Here is a 20,088-nt window from a genome sequence, read left to right on the forward strand (position 1 = left end):
CTGGCCAATCAGGGGGACTTGGGTGAAGAAGTGGCTGCCAAGGGTCCTGTCTACCTGAAGGAGCAGCGTCTCTCCCCTCAGCATGCATGGCTGTGTTCCCCAGAGTCCCGTCGGGTTAGGAGGCACCACCCTTGAACAGCCTGTGGTCCTTTCCCACCCCCCAGTCCAGGAAGCTGCAGTGGGGTGGAGGGGGCGCGAAGGGAGGAGACATTAAGCTTGGTTTGCTAAGGACTGTGATCTGTACAGTACCTCAAAGTGTGTGGCTTGACAACAGAAGTGTATTGTCTCAAAATATCTAGAAGCCAGAACTCCCAGATTGAGGTTAGTCCTCCTGAGGATGGTGGGGAGAATCTATTCCAGGGGGCTTCCCCAGCTTCTGGCAGGGTTTCTGGCAATCTTTGGCATTCCATGGCTTGTACATCACCCTGGCCTCAGTCTTCATCATTACGTAGTGTTTTGTCTGTGTGTGCCTGTCTCTAGGTTTCTCCTTGTTATGAGGACACTCGTCATAGTGGAGGGGTCCGCCCTGCTGCAGCATGACCTCATCTTAAATAATGAGATCTGCCATGATCCATTTCCAACGAGGCTCCATTCTAAGTCCTGGGGCTGAGAACTTGGTATTAGGGATTTAGGGAGACGCCCTTATCTTGAAAGCAGGCAGTTCAGGGAAAAGGAGATTCCCCTCCCAAACCCTGCTCTTCTTCAGGATTTCTCTGAACACTCTTGGCTATGCCCTTGAGACGTTATCTTATGAATCTTATGAAGGGTTCCGAGCAAGGGCCTTTCCTTCCATTCTGTGCCCTCCTCTCCCCGAGGTATAGGGTGATTGATAGCTTCATTAGCTGTGGCTAGCAAGGGTAAACAGGAGAAAAATCAAGGGACCATCAACATTTCCAAGATTCTGCCCTTCACAATAACTATGTACACCTGTATGCCTTTTCCTGGAGTGTTGAAGAGGGAGATTAAGGGCCAGAGACTCCTGGAGGAGTACCGAGGGGGAGGGTGGCATTCCAGATGTGTCTTCTTGGGACTCAAAGGTGAACAACTGGCTGTCCCCTTTAACAGGTATGAAGAGAAGACACAGATTTTTTTAAAAAGACATTTATTTTAAAATTTGTACAATCTTTGGATAATTTAGAATGAACAGGTACGTGTTTAAAGTCTCTGATACACTGTCTCACACCCCACACCAAGAGCAACAGCAGATTTGATCGACAGAAGGATCCTATGACTTAGGATGCATACATGGCTACTGAAGTGAATGTCCATGTAGACAGAGGCTTTCCTGTCAATCACAGATTACAAACTACCTGTATCAATTATTAAACATAATCAAACCAACAGCACCCACATACACATCATAGTCTCCTTCACTCAGGCCTCCACATTTAGAGGCCACAGAGAAAGTTTTACAGACTCCAGAATCACATTACACTTAATTTATTCCCCCACATTAATAACAGTTAAAACCTAGAATCTACCCAGTGTACTCCATCCCCATATCAACAAGTACCTCCTGTTAACAGAATATCTGCTTCCTGGGCACTCCTTTCCTGGCCCTGATGAGTTATGAGTGTGTGAGAGCAGTACTTGGAGAAAGCCAGGGATGCCCTAGCCTTGTCCCACACAGCAGCTGAGCAGCCCAATGCACTGCACAGGGCACCCTCAAGCAGAAATAGACCTGAGGTGCAGGCAGCAAGAAGGGGCAGGCTCGTGGGAGCTACAAATGGGGTAGTTGCCCCACAGTAGAAAGGATGCCACGTTCCTGTCCACTGCCCTGCCTTGCAGCAAAGGCCAGTCCTGGTGGGATCACCGAGCAGGCCCTTCATGAGTAAATGAGGAAGGACAGCAATGTTCCTACTTCCTATGCACCATGGACACAGTCCAGCCACATGCTTTCCTGTGGTCCCCACACAGCCCTGTGAGGTAGGATTGTCACCCCCATTTTACAGATACGGAAACAAGGGTCCAAAGAAGAGATTCCGTGTAAAGTGGCAGTGAGTCAGTGGGGGTGGAGCTGAAACCCAGGGCTTTTCACTTCAGGCTTCTGCTGTCCGAGTAAGGCAAGGGGTCAGCAGTAAATAGGTGTCTGAGGCTCCAATGCTGGAGCCCTGTGAGCACACAGGGCTAGACTTGGGAATCCAGTGGACTGGATCTTAGCGGCCTGCGTTCGTTTGTATTCATTTTTTTTTTTTAACCACAAACAAGTCATCGAACGATTCCACACCAGGGGCTGAGTGGGCCTCAGAAAAGCCTTGTGAGAACATGCTTGCCAAACACGGTGGGTGCTTCCTGCCCAGAGACCAGTGTCACTCCCTTGCAGGGGCTAGCGGAGGACAGGACAATTAGCAATCACACACCTCACACCTTGTAAGAATCAGTTATGATTAAGATTCTAACCTAAGTCCTAGAAAACATAGTCCCCATGCCCTGAGAGACCTTCCATGGATAGCCCATGAGGTCAAAGAAGTTGGGGCCAGGATATCTGTCAAACAGAAAACAATTAAAAGTAATCTTGGAGGGGAGACTGCTTTAAGGGAGAGAAATGGGGGGCAGTTAAAAGCTTAGGGAGTAGACATTTAAAAAACTAAAAAGAGCCCCAGCCTATCTGACTCACCTGGTGTCTACTGTGGGGTGGCACTTGCTGCCAGAGTGGGTAGGGGCTTCCTAACAAAAATATTTTGGGTCCCCATGTCCTAAAGGGAGGGGCTTAGAAAATGCCAGAGAATGATAACAGGAGAATGGAACACACAGCTCTTCTGACGCAGGTGACATTTGCTAGATATGTGTCTCTTTCCCAATGCCACATCTCTACAAGAACATGGCAGAACTGGCCCCTCCAGGGTGTACAGACAGCAGGCCCCTCCTCTCCAAAGTCCAGTGCCCTGGGCACATGGAATGTTTGCTTTCTAGCTGCCTGTTGGGTGTCAGTCTCTTCTACTCAATGGTGACAGGGTTGAGGACAGACAGGAGCTTTCTGTACCTTTCGTCCCCACATGGAGAGGGAAGCGGGGTCTACTCAGGAGCCTTTGTTCACAAGTTTACCAGCTTGAGGCTCAGCCTAGCCAGACAGGGTGACAACAGGACTATGTCCCCAGGGAAGTGCCCTTGGGAACGACTCTGCTCTGGAATAACTGAGCTTGCTTCCATGTCCTGCACCAACGATTTGCTTCTCCCTCATTCCTCCAGAGCCACCCTGCATCTGGCCCAAATCATGCCTTGGGAGAGCTTCTTGAAGATGTGGAATCAATACCTCTGTGGAGATTTCAAGCCGTGGAGGGTGCTAGTTTGTGAAGATGACATCATTCAGTTGGGAAAAACAAAGTCTGGTTTTGGCAACCCTGGTGAGATATGAGACTCTTTCCCATGCCCATGTGGAAAGAGAGGAGGGTGCTGTCCAAGGAGGAACGTGTGTGGCATGAATCTGAGCTCCTGTACTCTGGTGGCTGGGTCTGCCTCCTTGCCACCAGGCTTTGGAAGCCCCAGAGTTCTTGCCAACAAAATTCCCTAGAGTGCAAGAACTAGGCTTGGGGAAAAAGAAAAAAGAAAAAAACAAAACAAACAAACAAAAAAACCCAGCACTCCTCCAAGCAGGGGTAACCAGGAGACTAGCTATATAATGACCAAAGGAGAAGATGGAGAGTGCCCGGCAAGAGACATACTCAGCAGTGAATGTTCCGGAAGCCGGACAGTGTGGCTTTCCCGAAAAAGTAAATGTCTTCATCTGTGCCCTCGTTGAGTTGCTTCACCATATTCTTCTCAAAGAGCAGCGGGTGGTACGCGCCCATCGTGCAGGCGCTGTCGAAGAACTTCTGGTGGTAGTAGCACACGTCAGTCTTGCGCTTGGACGGGAGGAACTCATAAACATCTACCTGGTCACACAGTGTCATCATGATGATGATACCTAGAGAAGGAAGCAGAGGTGAGCCATGTCCAGCAACCACAAGCAACCCAGAACTCTGCCTAGTAACTGCAGCTGCTCAGCACCTTGAATTGGGTGAACAGTCACCCAGTCCCATCTATTCCTATGATTCCCAGTCTGGGTTTTTCTGATAAGCCAGTCAACAGACTGGCCCACTTTATAGCTGTGTACCCTCGGCACCAAGGCTACGGTCTGGCATGTATAAACCTCACACCATTCAACAGGATTAAAGGACTCCATCAGTGAATTTATCAATAGAGTAAGCTATAGTAAGTCAATGTGAAGGAGACAATGAATGAAACAATGCTACCACTTGTACTTAGCACTTCCAAGCATTATGACACCTTGCCAAAGCCTCACAGGGAACAATTAAGATGACTGGCTCATGGAATACCTGTAGGACACAGTTCTGAGGACAGAAACCCTCTCCCCTTACTTGGAATGAGACAAGGGAAAGCAGAGCCAAAGCATGGCCCACACTGGTGCTATCCAGGCAGGCAGGGCAGTGAGATGCAAGCCCATCCAGGTACAGGGACTCATATGACCACCCAGACTTTTCCACCACTGGCTGAATTGTCTTGTGGAGAAACACTATCCCTATGTGCCTTAGGCTCTTTGCCTGTTCTAAGAGGGAGACCTAGGCAATGCTTTACTGTGTAGGTCACTGTTAGGGTTCAGAAAGAGTCCTTTTCAGTAACTATTAATATAGGGTATCTTTAAAGTGGAGCAGCTCTCCACCAAGGGTGAAGCTACAGACTGTGGCAGCAGCTTTGTTCTAGAAGAATCGTGCACTGGAAAAACACTTCTGCCCTCCAATTGCTCCTGGCTCAACGAGGAAGAAAAGCCGTCAGCTCTGTGCTGATGCAGGCGCTACAGAAGCTCCCCTAGGAAGGACAGGAAGGGACATGTCTCCTCAGTAAGGTCAGAGAGCACTGGTGCGGGGTGAAGGGGCAGTGAACCTAGGAGGAAGAACAGGTACAGCAGGGACAACCCAGACAACAGCAAGGCCATGGGGCAACATGAAGTGTTTTCCTCAGCGAGCCAACTGCTTCCACTCTAAAAGCTCCAGGAAGAACCCAGATGCACTACCTGAAGCAGGGGTTACAGAGAGGATGGCACAATGCAGTGGCCCTAATCCCTTTTCATCTCCGCCTCTAGTAGAAAAGCCACTCACTCATTCCAGCAACGTTTACCATGCCAAGCCAACAAGGATAAGTAAAACACAGTCAACAGCCTAGTATGGCAGATAAGTTACACAGTCCCTGGAACCACCTGGTTCCAAGTGTTCCACTATAGGTACCCACAGAAGGAGTGTCCATCCCTCCGCACAGACAGCCTGCACGCTCATGGAAACGTCCCAGTGGTCCATCCAACGAGAACGGGAGGGAAGGACAGATGGGTGGTGAGAACGAGGGATATGGAAGGAGCTTAAGAAGAGAGGCTTTGACCAGCATTCAGGACCCCAGCCCCTAGGCCATCCCACGTCAGTTTCCACTTCCCACATGACCCCACACAGGCAAGCTTCTCTCAGGGTTGTGACTAAGGCATCCATACAGCGGGAGAGGTGCTATTGACTCAAATTCTACACATGATTCCGCAAAACAGTGTTTCCAGTTCTGTCTGTATTTAAATACGTGGCATTTTGTTCACTATAATTTTTGGCCTTGTGATTTTTTTAAAGATACCACATCAAAATGTTACTTGATAAACGAGTTTTGGCATACTCTCTAAATTGTAAGCCAAAGACAAGGGTCTTGCTCACTCCATCCAAGATCCCATTTCCTCACTCCCTTCTCTTTGCTTCCCTTTACCCTATTGTTCCATGGCAAACCCTCCCTTCTCTCCTCCGCAGAACTATCTCTGACTGTACAGCTAGCGAGGTTCTTCTCTCAAACAATAGCAAGGGTCTCCTCGTTGTGGCACAGACTGAATGTGGCCTGAGATGCCTGACAAACTCCCTCAGCAGACATCCTAAGAGGGAAAAATCACATCTTATGTGTGATGGAACTTAGCACAGTGTAGCAGAACAACTGTTCTGGTGAATGAATGAAGCCAGAAGAAAGCCAACCTCTTCTAGAAGACATCACAGGAATTCCTCACACATGGACTCACCCAGCATGCCGGAGGATGGGGGATTTGGCTGAATCCTGTCTGGAGCAATTTCTTGAATGATGTCCCACAGTTCCCACGGCATCTGAGGCCTGAGGATATAAAAGGGCTGGTCGGGATACAGCTTGCGATAACTCTTATACGTTTCGAAGAAATTGTAGTCTGGCTTCTGGTACCACTGGGGGGGAAAAAAGGAAGTGGTTGCATCAGCAAGGAAATGGGCTCCTCACACAAACATTCTTGCCAGAGGATCAGCCTTTTTGCTGCAGATCACAAACTTCTCCAAATCGCAGCATTAGTGGGCAGCACAGTAGGGCTCAGGACACACTCTGGTGACCCTGGAAAGGCTTCGTATTTCAGAGCTGCCAAGTCTGGGAATGGTATCAGTTGAGAGGGGGTCCGGCACCATCTAAACAGTCTTTTATTACTGTTTGTTTGTTTTTAAGCATTTGCACTATTTTGCAAAGGCTGTCCTTGAGTTCCTGGTCTCAAGTGATCCTCCTGCCTCAGCGTCCCCGGACCAGTATACCTAAGTACTCTTACTACTGAAGGGGTACAAGTTGTTGCATCTATGGTTCAAGAGTTCTTCACCTGACTCAGGCCAGACTTGGGTTATAAGTGAGATCAGTGGGAAACTGTAGACTTCAGAAGGGAGGGCACTGGTGGCTGCCACAGCCTACTAGCTATTAGTGAACACTTAAGGATTAAGTGTGACAAGAAAAGTGCTTTCTGTCCTGCTTTGTAAAGCCACTCCCCTTGGGCCACTATAGCCCATGCCAAGAGAGGCTAACCTACATCTATGACAAAAAAATGAGAGGGAATTCCACAAGGCCTAAGAAGCCAGAAGACCTTCTTCCCTAAAAATGTCTTCTTCCCTAAGACAACTGATCTTGCAAATCTGTGCCACTGAGTCAGGAAATGAAGCCCTGGCATGGGTTTCCCCTACGTACACTCGGCTTTCCCATCTGTAAAATGGGAGCCACCACAAATCCACCTACTTCTTGGTAGCATTATAAGAGTGAAATGAGAAGACTTCTAAGCATTGGAAGTGAGGAGCAGAAATGTGACAACATTATTGATAGGAGTGACAGTTACTGTTCTTTTCCCACCAGGGTTCATCAGGAGTAAGTTGCCTTGATGAACACAGTAAGCAAACATTGATGAACATAGCTCTTGCTCCACATTGTCACTGGGCCAGTCTCCATCACAGGAAAATAGGCAATGTCCTTTCAGGGAAGGCATGCAGAGGGGCTGGTGAGGACGGGGAATACTGAGTGTCCTAGCCCCACCCACACGGGTGCCTAAAACTCAAACAGCCAGGAATGGCTCAGTCAGAACGGACTTTATAAAACTGAGAAACATGAGGAAATCTCAGGACAGACAGACAGGAGGTCCACTCACGTTTGGGATATCTGCATGGTACAAAGATGGGTCCCACGCAATTAGGATTCCTTCATTGTACAAGCTGTCCTTAAGGAACTGCTTTTCTGTGGTGATTAACTGCAGTGAGAAAGAGACAAGACGTAACGTAAGCATCTTTGTGTAAATATTTGGCTCATAATGACAATTGACACATATATCACCAGGCTGGCGCTACCTGAGGTCCAGAGCCCCACATGAGGCCCTATGCTGGTTTAGGCTTACTTTCCATGGAAATACAGGAGCAATGCTCTAGTGAACTGTGTTCATAACAAGCTGTTAGCCATAGAGTATAACGGGTTCCACTCAGACTCTGAATCTAAAGGGTTACTTACAGTGAAAATGGCACAGAACCCTAGTCCTACAGCCAGATCTTGCCAGGGGTAGAGAAATGAAAACTAATGGCCCATTTTCAAAGATGCCACAGGCAAGCTTGGGCCCAGTTACAGGCACACTAAGAATATTGGATCCCTGCAGATCTCTCCAGTCCGGCTACAGTCCCACCCCAAGTTACTGACAGTCAATCTTGCCTAATCACCAAGGACATGACAAGGTCACATGCCTGATAAGCCTTAAATAAACATGGCATAAGATGCAGCGATGAGCCCATCCACTGTCTTTGGTAAGAAACAGACAAACCTAAGTGGCAGAGGGAATGATAAACCAATGGTGTGGACGCTCCCTCAGGATTACTCAGCAAGTGAGGAAAGGGAGGAAAAGTCAAGCAGACTCTCTGGACTATAAACCAGTCAGTGTGTCTGCCACTATGGGCTGATGGTTGGTCTCGCCAAGTCATAAAATGATAAACTAATTGCCTTGCTTTGGTCACGCTGGGTCTCCATTGCTCATATTCATGTGACACAGAAGAAGTCAGAGTGGGATTTTAAGTCCTTACTAAACATAATTAAGGATCCACAGAAGTCCTTTCAACCATCCACAAAGTCTGACTACATTGTCTCTCATAGGTGCCGTAGACCATAGTGTCTCTGTCACCGAGACAAGGCAGGTGTCTCTGGCTGAACACCAGAAGCCAGCAGCTCATGTGGAGGGACCAAGTATACTAAAACAATTACAAACTTCAGATGCAGGTTCTCACCAGACAGAGAGATGCTTATCTGTAACCTCGTGTGAGCATGAGCCACAGCCCAATTTCCCATCCCTCCCCGGCTGCAGACAGGTGAACGTGCCAACCTTGATGGGGCACTTTCACAAAACATACTAAGAAATGTAAACCAAATATCATATTTAGATTCAATAATTTTACTTTAAGGAATTTAACCCAAGAAAGGATCTAAGTTGGAGGGAATATATGCATGGAATTGTTAATTGCATTATATATCAAAATAATAAAAGAGAAGACTTGGATAGAAAAAGGCCCAGGTCTGTTCTTGTCTTTCCCACTAATACTCACTCTGCTGTTCCCACAGGAGCTATTTTAAGTCTGCCACATGACATAGCTATACCACTCCTTTACTTGTGATCAAAGGACTCAGCCTCATACTTCCCAGATACTTGCCCAGCCATATTCATTGCTGTTCTATTCACAATATCTAGGAAATTGGAGCAACCCAAATGTCTTTCATGAATAGATAATAAAAATGTGTTACATATATACCTTGGAATATTATTGAGCTGAAAAGAAAAATGAAATTACAAACTTTGCAAGGAAATGGATAGGACTGAAGACATGCTATTGAGAGAGGTAACCCAGATCCAGAAAGACAAATGTCACATGTTCTCTCTTATGGAATGTTCCTAGCTCCAACACTTTAGTTGTGAGCACACAACTTGCCATAAATAAAGAAACCAGGAATAGCAGGGCACAAGTAATCTAAGCAAGGAAATGGGAAAGGGAGGCTCCTTGGGAGGGTGGGGAGGTAAATACAGGGAAAGGAGGGACAATAAGGATGTCTGAAAAAGCCACAAGAAATCATACTATTAACCATTTACCTTTAAAAAACTATAATACATAACTTTGTGTATAAAAATACATATATAATTTTAACAAACTTTCCTCATCTGGGCTGATAGTGCTCACTCCAAGACCAAAGACTACCTAACACAAATGTCAAAACCAGACATGAGAAGCCCACTTTTGAGTTGTTGGTCAGGGCTGTTGAGAGATTCCCCAAACATACAGACTACTGCTGTTGCCTTGACTACCCAGAGAGGTGTAGGGTAAGTCTCTATTACTGCAGACACCATGAACTTCAGAAACAGAGCCCAGAGGCCCTGAACTGGACCTGACCTGAATGCCCCTGGCTGAGGACTAGCTTCCATGGTAACAGAAGGCACCATGTAAGCTTCTAAAGGAGGGAAGCAACCACCAGTCCTGCCCAGCTATACCACCTATGAACCACGTCGGCTACCAACATGGCACAATAACCCTATTGGCGTAGTAGTGACACACAAACCTTGGTGGTAACCCACAGCTCTCTAACTGGAATCAAGAGGGATCAACAAGAAACATTTGTCCTTATAGCCACAGACAGTATAATCTTCACCTCTCATTGAGGAAAACTTCTGTTTGTAACAGATGGAGATGACTGCAGAAAACCACAACCAATCAAAATGCAGCGTTATGGAGCCCAGTCTCATCTACAAAACACAACCACACCAAAGGCTCAGAGGACAGAAAAGAGGGGCGGAAAGGTTGTAAGAGCCAGAGGATCAGGGAGTTTGCTGAGAGACTGTGTCTCCTAGCAACACCAGAAGCTCCACCTGTAAAGCCTCACCAACAACACTGTCCAAACATGAGCTGAACAAGGACACCAACAAACATGTCAGCCTGGAGACTTCAAGCAGCCGAGTAAAGCTGGGAGCAGGGGAGGTGGCCTCCCCAGAGACGAGCAACTGGTTGTCCACTGACAAACAGTCATCCCTGAAAATACACATACAAGTAACATTATATGGACTCTACAGTATATTGAGGAGTATATGTGTATATTCAAATACATATACACATGCAATAACAATGAGTGAAAGAAGAGGTTGGAAGGAAAGTGAGGAGGAGTATATGAGAGAGTTTGGAGGGAGGGAAGGGAGAGATGTTGAAATTAGATTATAATCTCAAAAATAAACTTTTAAGAATCGAATCTGGAATATGAGTAGACAGGAAAGATTAGCCCAAAGGTTTAATAATGAAAGAGCCACGTCCTTTTAACATACCACACACACACACACACACACACACACACACAATGAGATCAACTATCAAACATGCGTTTGATAGCTGGGACATGAGGTTGTCTAAGTTAAAAGTGAGTGGTGCATACGGAAAAAAACAAATTGAGAAGTGATCGAAAATGAGAGGAACCAAGTTACAATAATCCCTTCTTACCTCAATGACTACTGTTAGGACCGAGACCTCACAGCATCACTACAGTGTCTGGTAACGGCACACTAAGGGAGACCTATGTATGGTACAAACAATAGCAATGCCATGAACTTCCCTATCCCTTCCAGCAGACGGAGGCCCCCTGCAAGCCTGCAGATGTAATCTGCGGGACATATTCTCCTATGAGACAGGTGTTATCAGCAGTAGACTCACGTAGGTCAGGATTTATATAGTTAGATCAGTTGCCAACGAGTACCTGCCCTCCAGGTGGTCATAGCCTGATAGAGATGGTAAACAATGAAACAATGGCTAAGCATACAATAGTATGACACTAGACAGGGTTAGAATGACAATGGGGTGTTTAGGCACTAAGGGATGATAAATGTGAACACGCCATGTCATGGGGGTCAAGGAAACAAGAATGCCCCAAACCAGAGCAAGTGCAGATCCCTAATGCAGGGAGATGTGAGTCTGGTGAAGATGAAGAGCTGTCAACACGAACCCCTCTTCCTTCCTTGGTAACACCTCGAAGATTTATTTCATTGAGTGGCAACCTACGAGAGACTACCAGAAATAAATACCTGTCAGCTGCTCTTGCAGTTAAACGGCCATGGCACTAATTCTAACCAATGAGATATCAAGTGTATGGCTTTCAGGAGGTGACCATCACCCTCCCAAGGGGCTGAAATGTGGAGGTGATACACGGAGTTTGAGTGGTCATCATTGATGTCCCAAGCTGACAACTGCAAAATAAAAAGTAGAAGGACCTGGGATTTTGTCACAGCAGATAACGTGGAAGTCAGAAATGTCTACCCAGGAACTTTCATAAGAGAGAGGAATATATTTTGGTCTAATTAAGGAAGCCTGGGGTGAAGGGAGATGAGGTGGTTCCTCTCACTGATAGCCAGCCTAATTTCCATTATTAAGGAAGGCGTCTTCTTGGGGATTATAACTCGTTCAGTGTGGTTAGAATACACAGAGCGAGATGTGGGCAGTAGCCAAGTGGTAGGTCCTTCTCATCTGTATCTCAAAGGGGGGCCAGTTTCAGGTAGTCTTCCTAAGGATACATACACACACACACACACACACACACACACTACACATCCTATAAGGCCTTTCCTGAGGTAGTAGCCAATAATGGAAAGAGCAAAGCTTTTAAGTAAGGCTCCTGTACTCATGTGGCAAGGCAGTATAACCTGGTTCAAAGTATCCTGATGGGAGAGGGTGAGATCCTGATGAGGAGACCCGATCATCCCCATAGCAACAGAGCTTAGAGGAACAGCTAACAAGAAAAGGCTACTCCAGTGAGATGTGTGCTGCTGCTCAATCTACTTTCCCAACCATAAAGTAACAAATATTAATATACAGAAAACACACGCAGGACATGTGTGCACACGAACACAAACACACACACACACACCACACACACAAGGGAGTATTCATCTATGATTACACATAACTCCACTGTTCGGACCTTACCTCCAACTAGTTCTAGTTGGGACTTTTTTCTTCCCAGACCACTTTTTCTCTGCGTAGGGCTGTGCCCCATCATATCCAAATGATGACAATCTGATTCACAGTGTGTCTGCATTTAGAGACAGGGTCTTTAGGAAGGTAGTGAGGGTGAAATGAGGCTATGGGGTGGAGCTCTCATCCACTAAGTGTGCTGACCTTACCAAAGAGGCACCAGAGTCTCTGTGCATGCCCCGGATGAAAGATCAAATGAGGTCACAGCAATAAACTGGCCATCAGAGTGTGAGTGCGTGCATGTATGTATGCGTGCGTTATTATGAGTATTCGTTGTGAGATATAAAGATACATCTGAACATCAAGGAAGGAACTTAAGTGCCTGAAGCTTTCAAAGATAAAGGCAAACATGTGTATGCATATGTATATGCATATCCATGGTATATATATATGTATATATATGTGTGTGTGTATAAATATGCATACATTGTATATTTGTATGAACATAAAACACATACATGTATACATAAACATGTGTTTATGTGCATATACTGTATATGACATATATGTATGTGCATATATGTTTCTTAGCTCTATCTGCTTGAAACATAGCGAGTCAACACTACTCTACCAGGGTCAGAGCTTTGTTTCCAGAACCATTTATCAATAAAAAGAACTTGGAAGATTAAAAGAATTTTAGAAGAAAACGGAAGTCCCTCTGCAACCAAGACAACAGGAGGAAGTCTTCTGAACTTTCAGTACTCCTGAAAAAAGCCATATCCCCCCCACACAATTCTTCATGTGAGAATCAAATCTTTAGTTGTGTGCTGAATTCGGGGCTCTGCTCTGATTCAGACATTTTCTCTTAGGTACCCAGTCAGGCAAACGGTCACAGGCCATACACAGTTCACGTCTAGGGGGTGTCCTCCGGGGACACAGACTGAAGTGAGGGAGTTTCCTGGGTCTTTATATTTCAAGGTAGAGTGAAGGCCCATGAACTTCACTTCTGGGTGAGTTTATTTATAAATCAGTGTGTGGGGTCTAATTAAGGAACCCATTAAGAGGGCTCAAGGGCAGCAGCACCTGGCTTTCACTAGCAAGAACAAAACCACTTTTGGGGTGTCCTTGCCTGAGCAGTGTCTGGCTAGTAATTCAGAACAACAGACCAGGCTTTTGTCGCATTATCTTTAACAGCAAAAACTTAGGCCAACAGGGTCAACTCATTTATTTGCTTCTTACTTAGAGGCAAGATCTCTTGCCTCTTGGTCTTCAGCTCCTAGGCCAAAAAAATCCCCCTGCCTCAATCTCCCATGTAGCTATGACTCCAAGTATGAACCATCATGCCTGCTTCTTGTTCTTTACTGCAAAGTATTCACTAAGGAATTTATCTCTGATCCAGAACATGTCATGTGTACATTCACAACCAAATTAATATTTAAATATTAATTAAATAAAAATTAAATATCCTGGAACATTTTACTATACCAGAAGGCTGAGAGAGAGAGAGAGAGAGAGAGAGAGAGAGAGAGAGAGAGAGAGAGAGAGAGAGAGAGAGAGAGAGAGAGGAGAAAATGAGGGCATGCACATCACAAGAGCCACCACTAGAACTGACCCTGTTGGCAGTGGTGCAGGTAAGCTGACCCTGCCCTCTTTGTATGCTCCCCATAACAATCAGGAGATTGGGCCCTGTATCTTGCCTGGGCAAGACAGTGGAACTGGCCCTGGAAGTGGGACCGTGGGTGACCTGGACACGAGGGCCTGAGAGTAAGACAACTGGACCCACTACTTGCTGCAGGCTGCAGTTGGGTGGGCTGGCCAAGGCAGTGCTGGAGAACTCACCCAGTGGTGACAAATGGGACCATCCCAGCTACCAGCCAGGCCCAGAACCAGGGCTATGGGTTTGCTAGAGCATGTAAAGGGGACAAATCTACACCTGCAGGATCTCCATGACACAGGACAGCAACAGTATATCCAAAAGGAGCTCCAGTGAGAGCCCATTATCAGTGGTATAGCAGAGGCCAGAGGCCCCCAGCCAGACCAGTGACTCATGACAATCAACTCTTGCAAGTAAAGATGAATGGACTAAAGGGTGAACTGTGTGACACATCAGGCCACATATAGCTTCAATGGTGAGATTCTTCTGTTTTTTTAGTTTGTTTGTTTTTAATTTTTGTTTTTTGTTTCTGCTTGTCTTGTTTGCTTTTGTTTTGGGAGGGAATTGCAAGGGGAGAGGGTGGATGGGGGAGATGGGTGGGATTGGGATACATGATGTGAAATCAGCAAAGAATCAATAAAAGTTCTAAGACTAATGAAAAAATGACTTTAAAAACATAATTAAATAAAAATGAGGAAGGCTTTGAATATATTCACATTAAGCAAGACTAAAACGATAAAAAGCAGAATGCAGTGTCTCTTTCAGGGTTAGTATCAGAAAGGAAAGATATCATAAAATTAACAAAACCTAGATACAGAGAGATGAAGGAATGGCATGAATATGAACCAGAGCTTTCCTACTGGGAAACACATACCAATGTACTTAGAGACCAATGTCTACCGTATGTACAACATGCTGATAATTACAGTACTGGGGAGCCTGTGGCAGGAAGAGGGTGAGTTTGAGGTTAGCCTGGGTTTCACACATAGGAAGATTCAGTCTCAAAAAAAAATCAAATAGAATCAGTCTGTCACTCGATAAACTACTATAAAGGAGCAGACTATCTAGCAAATAGCATAAACTGCTAATCACAACTGAGTCTGGATAACAGCATACACACTCTTTGTTTGTTTGATACAGTCTTGTAATACCTGAAAGGTTTCAAGTATTTTCAGATAAAGTACTAAAATCAATGGAAGAAATCTAAAGCCAATCCCTTTGTGAACAAGTTACCTAGCAGCTTGTAATTCTACAGTGGTAAACCTCACTGGTTGACAAATAACAGGGCATTAAAGAGGTATATCTTTTCATATGCCAGTGAGGGGGTTTCCAGACATATTCAACTGAAGAGGAAAGTCACTCTAAACGGGGCTGTCACCATGTCATGGGTCAGAGTGCCAGACTGAATTGAAATTGGTAATGCTGAAAGCCAGCTAAGGACCAACACTGCCTGTCTTGCTTGTGGGCCAATGTCATGGACCAAGCCATCCCTGCCACCATGCTTTGCTACTGTGAGGGACTACATTCCTCTGAACTACCAGTCAAAATTAACCCTTTCATTTTAAGTTGCTCTTTGTTACAGTGATGAGAACAACAACAAAAAGATGAATACAACTTCAACTGGTGCTTGCCACAGCGACTATGTAACTAATATGTAACTAGTGTTCCACTATGTAACTAGTGTTATTCTCGACACTTTGTTATGGCAGGGAACAAAACTACACAAGTATCTATTCTCACAGGTCTCACATCATAGTGCAAGAGGGAAGTAATAAGGAAAATGGGTAAACAAAGTAAAGAATGAGGGCAATGGACTCAAGAATGTCCTTAGAGAATCAGAGAAGTGCCTTGGGCCAGCTGTCAGAGGGGCTATGTCCTGTGCAGGCTCTGCTACTACCTTCGATGTAATTTGTACAGGTCACCCCGCTGGCCCCCTTCTGGTCCTCATTTATACAGAGAAATGGTGGAGTAAGAGCCAGGCAGAGAGCTGCTATTTCTGTCAGATGGCTATTTGTGACCTGCTTACCTGACATTACAGCAATGTGTTGAAAAGCATGTTGATTTAGGACTTTGTTCAATTACTACACAAACTTCATGAAACTGTTCTCATCCTGGAATATGCAATTTGTTTCTGGACCATGGTCACCTCATATTGTTCCCCAGAAGAAACTTATCTCTTGTCTCATTTGAGGTGAAAGCAGAGTTTCTTGCGTTTACCAAGCACAGAGGGACTGTATCTCAACATAATCAAAGCTACATATGACACATTCATACCAACATTTGAGGAAATGGGAACAGCTTACTGCATTAACTCTAAAATCAGGTAACCCAGTCACAAAAAGAGAAACATGGCATGTACTCTCTCATATATAGATTTTAGACATAGATCTGGGGAGTGCCAGCCTACAATCCCATGGCCAGAGAGTCTGGGAAACAGAACCTTCATTCAGTGGTTGATGGGAGCAGAGGCAGACTCCCACGGTTAAGCACCGAGCTGAACTCAAGAAATCCAGTGACAGAGAGGGAGGACTGATGAGCAAAGGGGTTAAGAGTGGTTTAACCCCCTGAAACAGCTGACCTGACAAGGGTTAACTCTTGAATCCCAGACTGATGTCTGGGAATCCAGCATGGGACTGGATCAAGACCCCCTGAATGTGGGTGTCAATGAGGAGGCCTAGGTAATCTATTGAGCCTTGGGTAATAGATCAGTATTTATTCTGGGTGTACAATGAACTTTGGGCTCCCATCCAACAATGAGAGATACACTCTCACCCTGGACTCTTGGGGGAGGGTCTAGGCCCTGCCCTGGATGAAATGACAGACTATGGACAACCCCATGGAGGGCCTCACCCTCCCTGGAGAAATGAAGGGATATTGGGGGGTTGGTGGGAGGGCATGGGAGGAGGGGAGGGAAAGGGAGAGGGACCTGGAATTGACATGTGAAGCAACCTTGTTTCTAATTTAAATTTAAAAATAAAAATAATATATATACATATATAAAGACAAGAATGTCACTTTCTGTTCATATCCAGACTACATGTCTATCTACTGATGAAGACACAATGAAATGTGATATATATATATATATATACACAGTGGGAATTTATTCAGATTCAAAAGTATGAAATTTATAGGAAAGTGGGTGGAACTGGAAAATGTTGTATTAAGTGTGGTGAGCCCGCTTAGATAGCCAAATGTGGATTCTCTCATACGTGATACTAGCTTCTAACATTTCTCTGTGCATATTTCTGTGGGAGTGAGTGCATGTTGAGCCTGGGAAGCTAGAAGGGAGTTAACTAGAAGGAGAAGAGGCACTTTAAAGGAAAGGAGTGGGAACGGTAACAGAATACATAGGGATATGAACTAGAAACAGCAGGTGGAAGAGCTTATGCATGCATGGGAGATAGAGACATAGGCCAGGCAGGGTACGGGAGGGTCAACAAAGAATTTACAAAACTTCCTTAAGGAAACCCGCTACTTCATAAAATAAATTTTAAAATGTAAACAATAAGCTAAAAGAGCAATCATGGAGCTCACCTTAGCTGTTTATACATGATGGAAACACGCCCCACCTCCTCCCCAACAACACTTGTCTATTCACACCTTGGGAAAGAAAGCTGGAACTTAAAGAAAGCCCTAGAGGCCGGGAGATGGTTGTGCTGGGCACTTTTGGGCACAGGCAGAACCCTGGGGTCCGTTTCCAATGCTGTAAAACTAACAAACAAAAAACACAAAAGCTGCTTTGGGGTTTCAGGTAGCGCCGGGAAACAGAGCGTATCCAATCCTCCCCTCCCTGTTCCCTATTGCTTACATTCTGTGTAGCTCACAGTAATCCCTTCCCACTACTTGAGCCTAAATGACCTTGGATAACACAATGATCAAGCTTCACATGTCATAAAAAAAAATCAAGTAAGCTAAGACGTGGAGCGGCTTGGATGGTATCTAATAAATGGGGCCCGCTATTACTTCAGGACAAATCCCAATAATTACCTGGGGGTGCCCTGGATGAACCTGCCAGCACACTGGAGGCTCTCTCCCTGGGGCTCCAGATGTTTCTACAGAAACCACTATATTCTCTTGTCCTGACAACTCTTCTTTCGGCCCCCTGAGCACAACAGGTGCACAGCTGAGTCTCACAGAAACCATCTCAAACTGAGAATTAAAACCGGGTCTATGTATAGACCCACATATAATAAATAGATCATGTTCCTGCTGAATCTTACCACACCTGGCACGGGTCATAAATGGGTCAGCTGAACCAAAACTTTGAGGTATGATACTCTTTTCTATAAAAGTCATTTTCTTAAATGGCAAAGGCACCAATTTGTTTTCTGTGGCTTTGTCACAACCCAGCTGTGCCCAATGCTAGCCTCTACCACAAAGATATGGGGATGGGGGAGGTTCGGACAAACACAGGTTCAACTTGGAAGAGAATTGACCCACATGGCCTGTGAGCCATGCCCTCCTTCTCACAGTTGCCTGTTCCCCAGAGCCCACATTCTCGTCAACACTGTCAGCGCTTTCTCCAGCATCCTCTGCTAATGCCTACTTGTCCTAGGCTCCCAGCATCTTCCCATCAGGCTCTCTGGGAACTCCTGCTGCTGCAGGTGGTCCGCCACCAGGAGGGCTCTGTCACTGTCCCAGTAATCATTTGTCAACTCCCTTTTTTAGTATATTCCATGTCTCCCTCTATCAGATGGTTTCCCCCCAATGAGAAAAAAAAAAACAAAGCACATTTTACTTAACTAAAATATGCACAATATAACCTCATTTTAGCCATTTTTAGAATACCAAACTCGGTGGCATTTTAGCTATCTTTAGAGTACCAAACTCAAACACAATCACATTTTTTGTGCAAATATTAAAACAATCAACCCCCAGAACTGTGTACTCTTTGCAAACTAAAACACAGTACCCATTCATTCATCAGTAAGTCCCATTCTTTCCCTCCCTGCATCTTAGCAACCACCGGCCTTTCTGCTTAGCGTCTCCAGCAGTGACTGCTGCGTCTGCTCTGCTAACGGAGCCACTCAATAATTACCCTCTTCTGGCTGTCTCCTCCAATGATATTTTTCCCCTCAACTTTTTGCTTTGTTTCATTTTTGGAAGCAAGGTCACTGTGTGACCCAGGGTGACCTCAAGCTTGCCCTCCTCTTACTTCAGCTTTCTGATTAGCTGCTAGGATTATGCCACCAAGCCCACCTTCTTCCTTTTCCAAGTTTTTCTTTCCTTTCCTTTTTTTATTTTAAATTTATCTACAAACATTCAGAATGTCAACAAAACAGCTGGATTTAAACTTTTGGTTTTGTTTTGTGGGGGTGTTGCTGCTTAAGATTTTGTTTCTTTGCTTTGCAGTTTCAAAGTGATGTTTAGGCAACAGAACAATGTTTTCATACAAGCTGTATCACAGACAACTGGAGAAAAAGTACCATCCCCAGACAGAAAAGTACTATACAACAACAACCTTTAGAGTTTCATGCCAATTTCCAACCTCATTCTGTACCAATGTGGTTAGTGGCTATTAAAAATACCAGCAGAACAAGGCTACTAAAGATACAAGTGATAGTGAGTTAGATGTACCAAAAAAGACACTACACAATTGGGAAAAAAATTCTTATATGGCTCTATATTTTGATTTTTTTTCTTTAAGGGATATGAATTGCAGGGAGGAGCAAAGGTTGGTTTGCTCATTGTTTAGTTAAGGTTTCTATTGCTGTGATGAAACACCACAACTAAAAGTAGGTTGGGGAGAAAAGGGTTTATTTGGCTTATACTTCCACATCAGAGTCTATCAATGAAGGCAGTGAGGACAGGAACTGAAGCAGGGCAGGAACCTGGATGCAGGAGCTGATGCAGAGGCCATGGAGGATGCTGCTTACTGGCTTGCTCCTCATGGTTGCTCAGCCTGCTTACTCTTGGGACCCAGGACCACCAGCTCTGGGATGGCCCCACCCACAATAGGCTGCACCCTCCCCCATCAATCACTAATAAGAAAATGCCTAGCAGCCAGATCTTATGGAGGTATTTTCTCAACTGAGGCTCCCCCTCTCGGATATCTCTAGCTATCTCAACTTCACATAAAACTAGCCACGCCGGGTGGTGGTGGCACACGCCTTTAATCCCAGCACTCGGGAGGCAGAGGCAGGCGGATCTCTGTGAGTTCGAGGCCGGGCTGGACCG

General features: G+C 45.4%; 1 protein-coding gene across 9 annotated transcripts in view; it reads right to left on the reverse strand.

The window, feature by feature from the left end:
- Positions 1-1,085: 1,085 nt before the first annotated feature.
- Positions 1,086-20,088, reverse strand: part of St6gal1 (ST6 beta-galactoside alpha-2,6-sialyltransferase 1) — a 140,192-nt gene continuing 121,189 nt past the window's right edge. For all 9 annotated transcript variants that reach the window (XM_005071608.4, XM_021228097.2, XM_040751035.1 and 6 more), the window contains 3 exons: positions 7,433-7,531; positions 6,035-6,209; positions 1,086-3,904 (listed from right to left, as the gene is read on the reverse strand). In XM_005071608.4, coding sequence (XP_005071665.2) covers positions 3,663-3,904; positions 6,035-6,209; positions 7,433-7,531 — 516 coding nt within the window. In that variant the 3' untranslated portion in view covers positions 1,086-3,662. The remainder of the gene's footprint in view (positions 3,905-6,034; positions 6,210-7,432; positions 7,532-20,088) is intronic.

This window comes from Mesocricetus auratus, unplaced genomic scaffold (assembly GCF_017639785.1).
Source record: "Mesocricetus auratus isolate SY011 unplaced genomic scaffold, BCM_Maur_2.0 Super-Scaffold_100008, whole genome shotgun sequence".
In the NCBI taxonomy this organism is placed as follows: domain Eukaryota; kingdom Metazoa; phylum Chordata; class Mammalia; order Rodentia; family Cricetidae; genus Mesocricetus; species Mesocricetus auratus.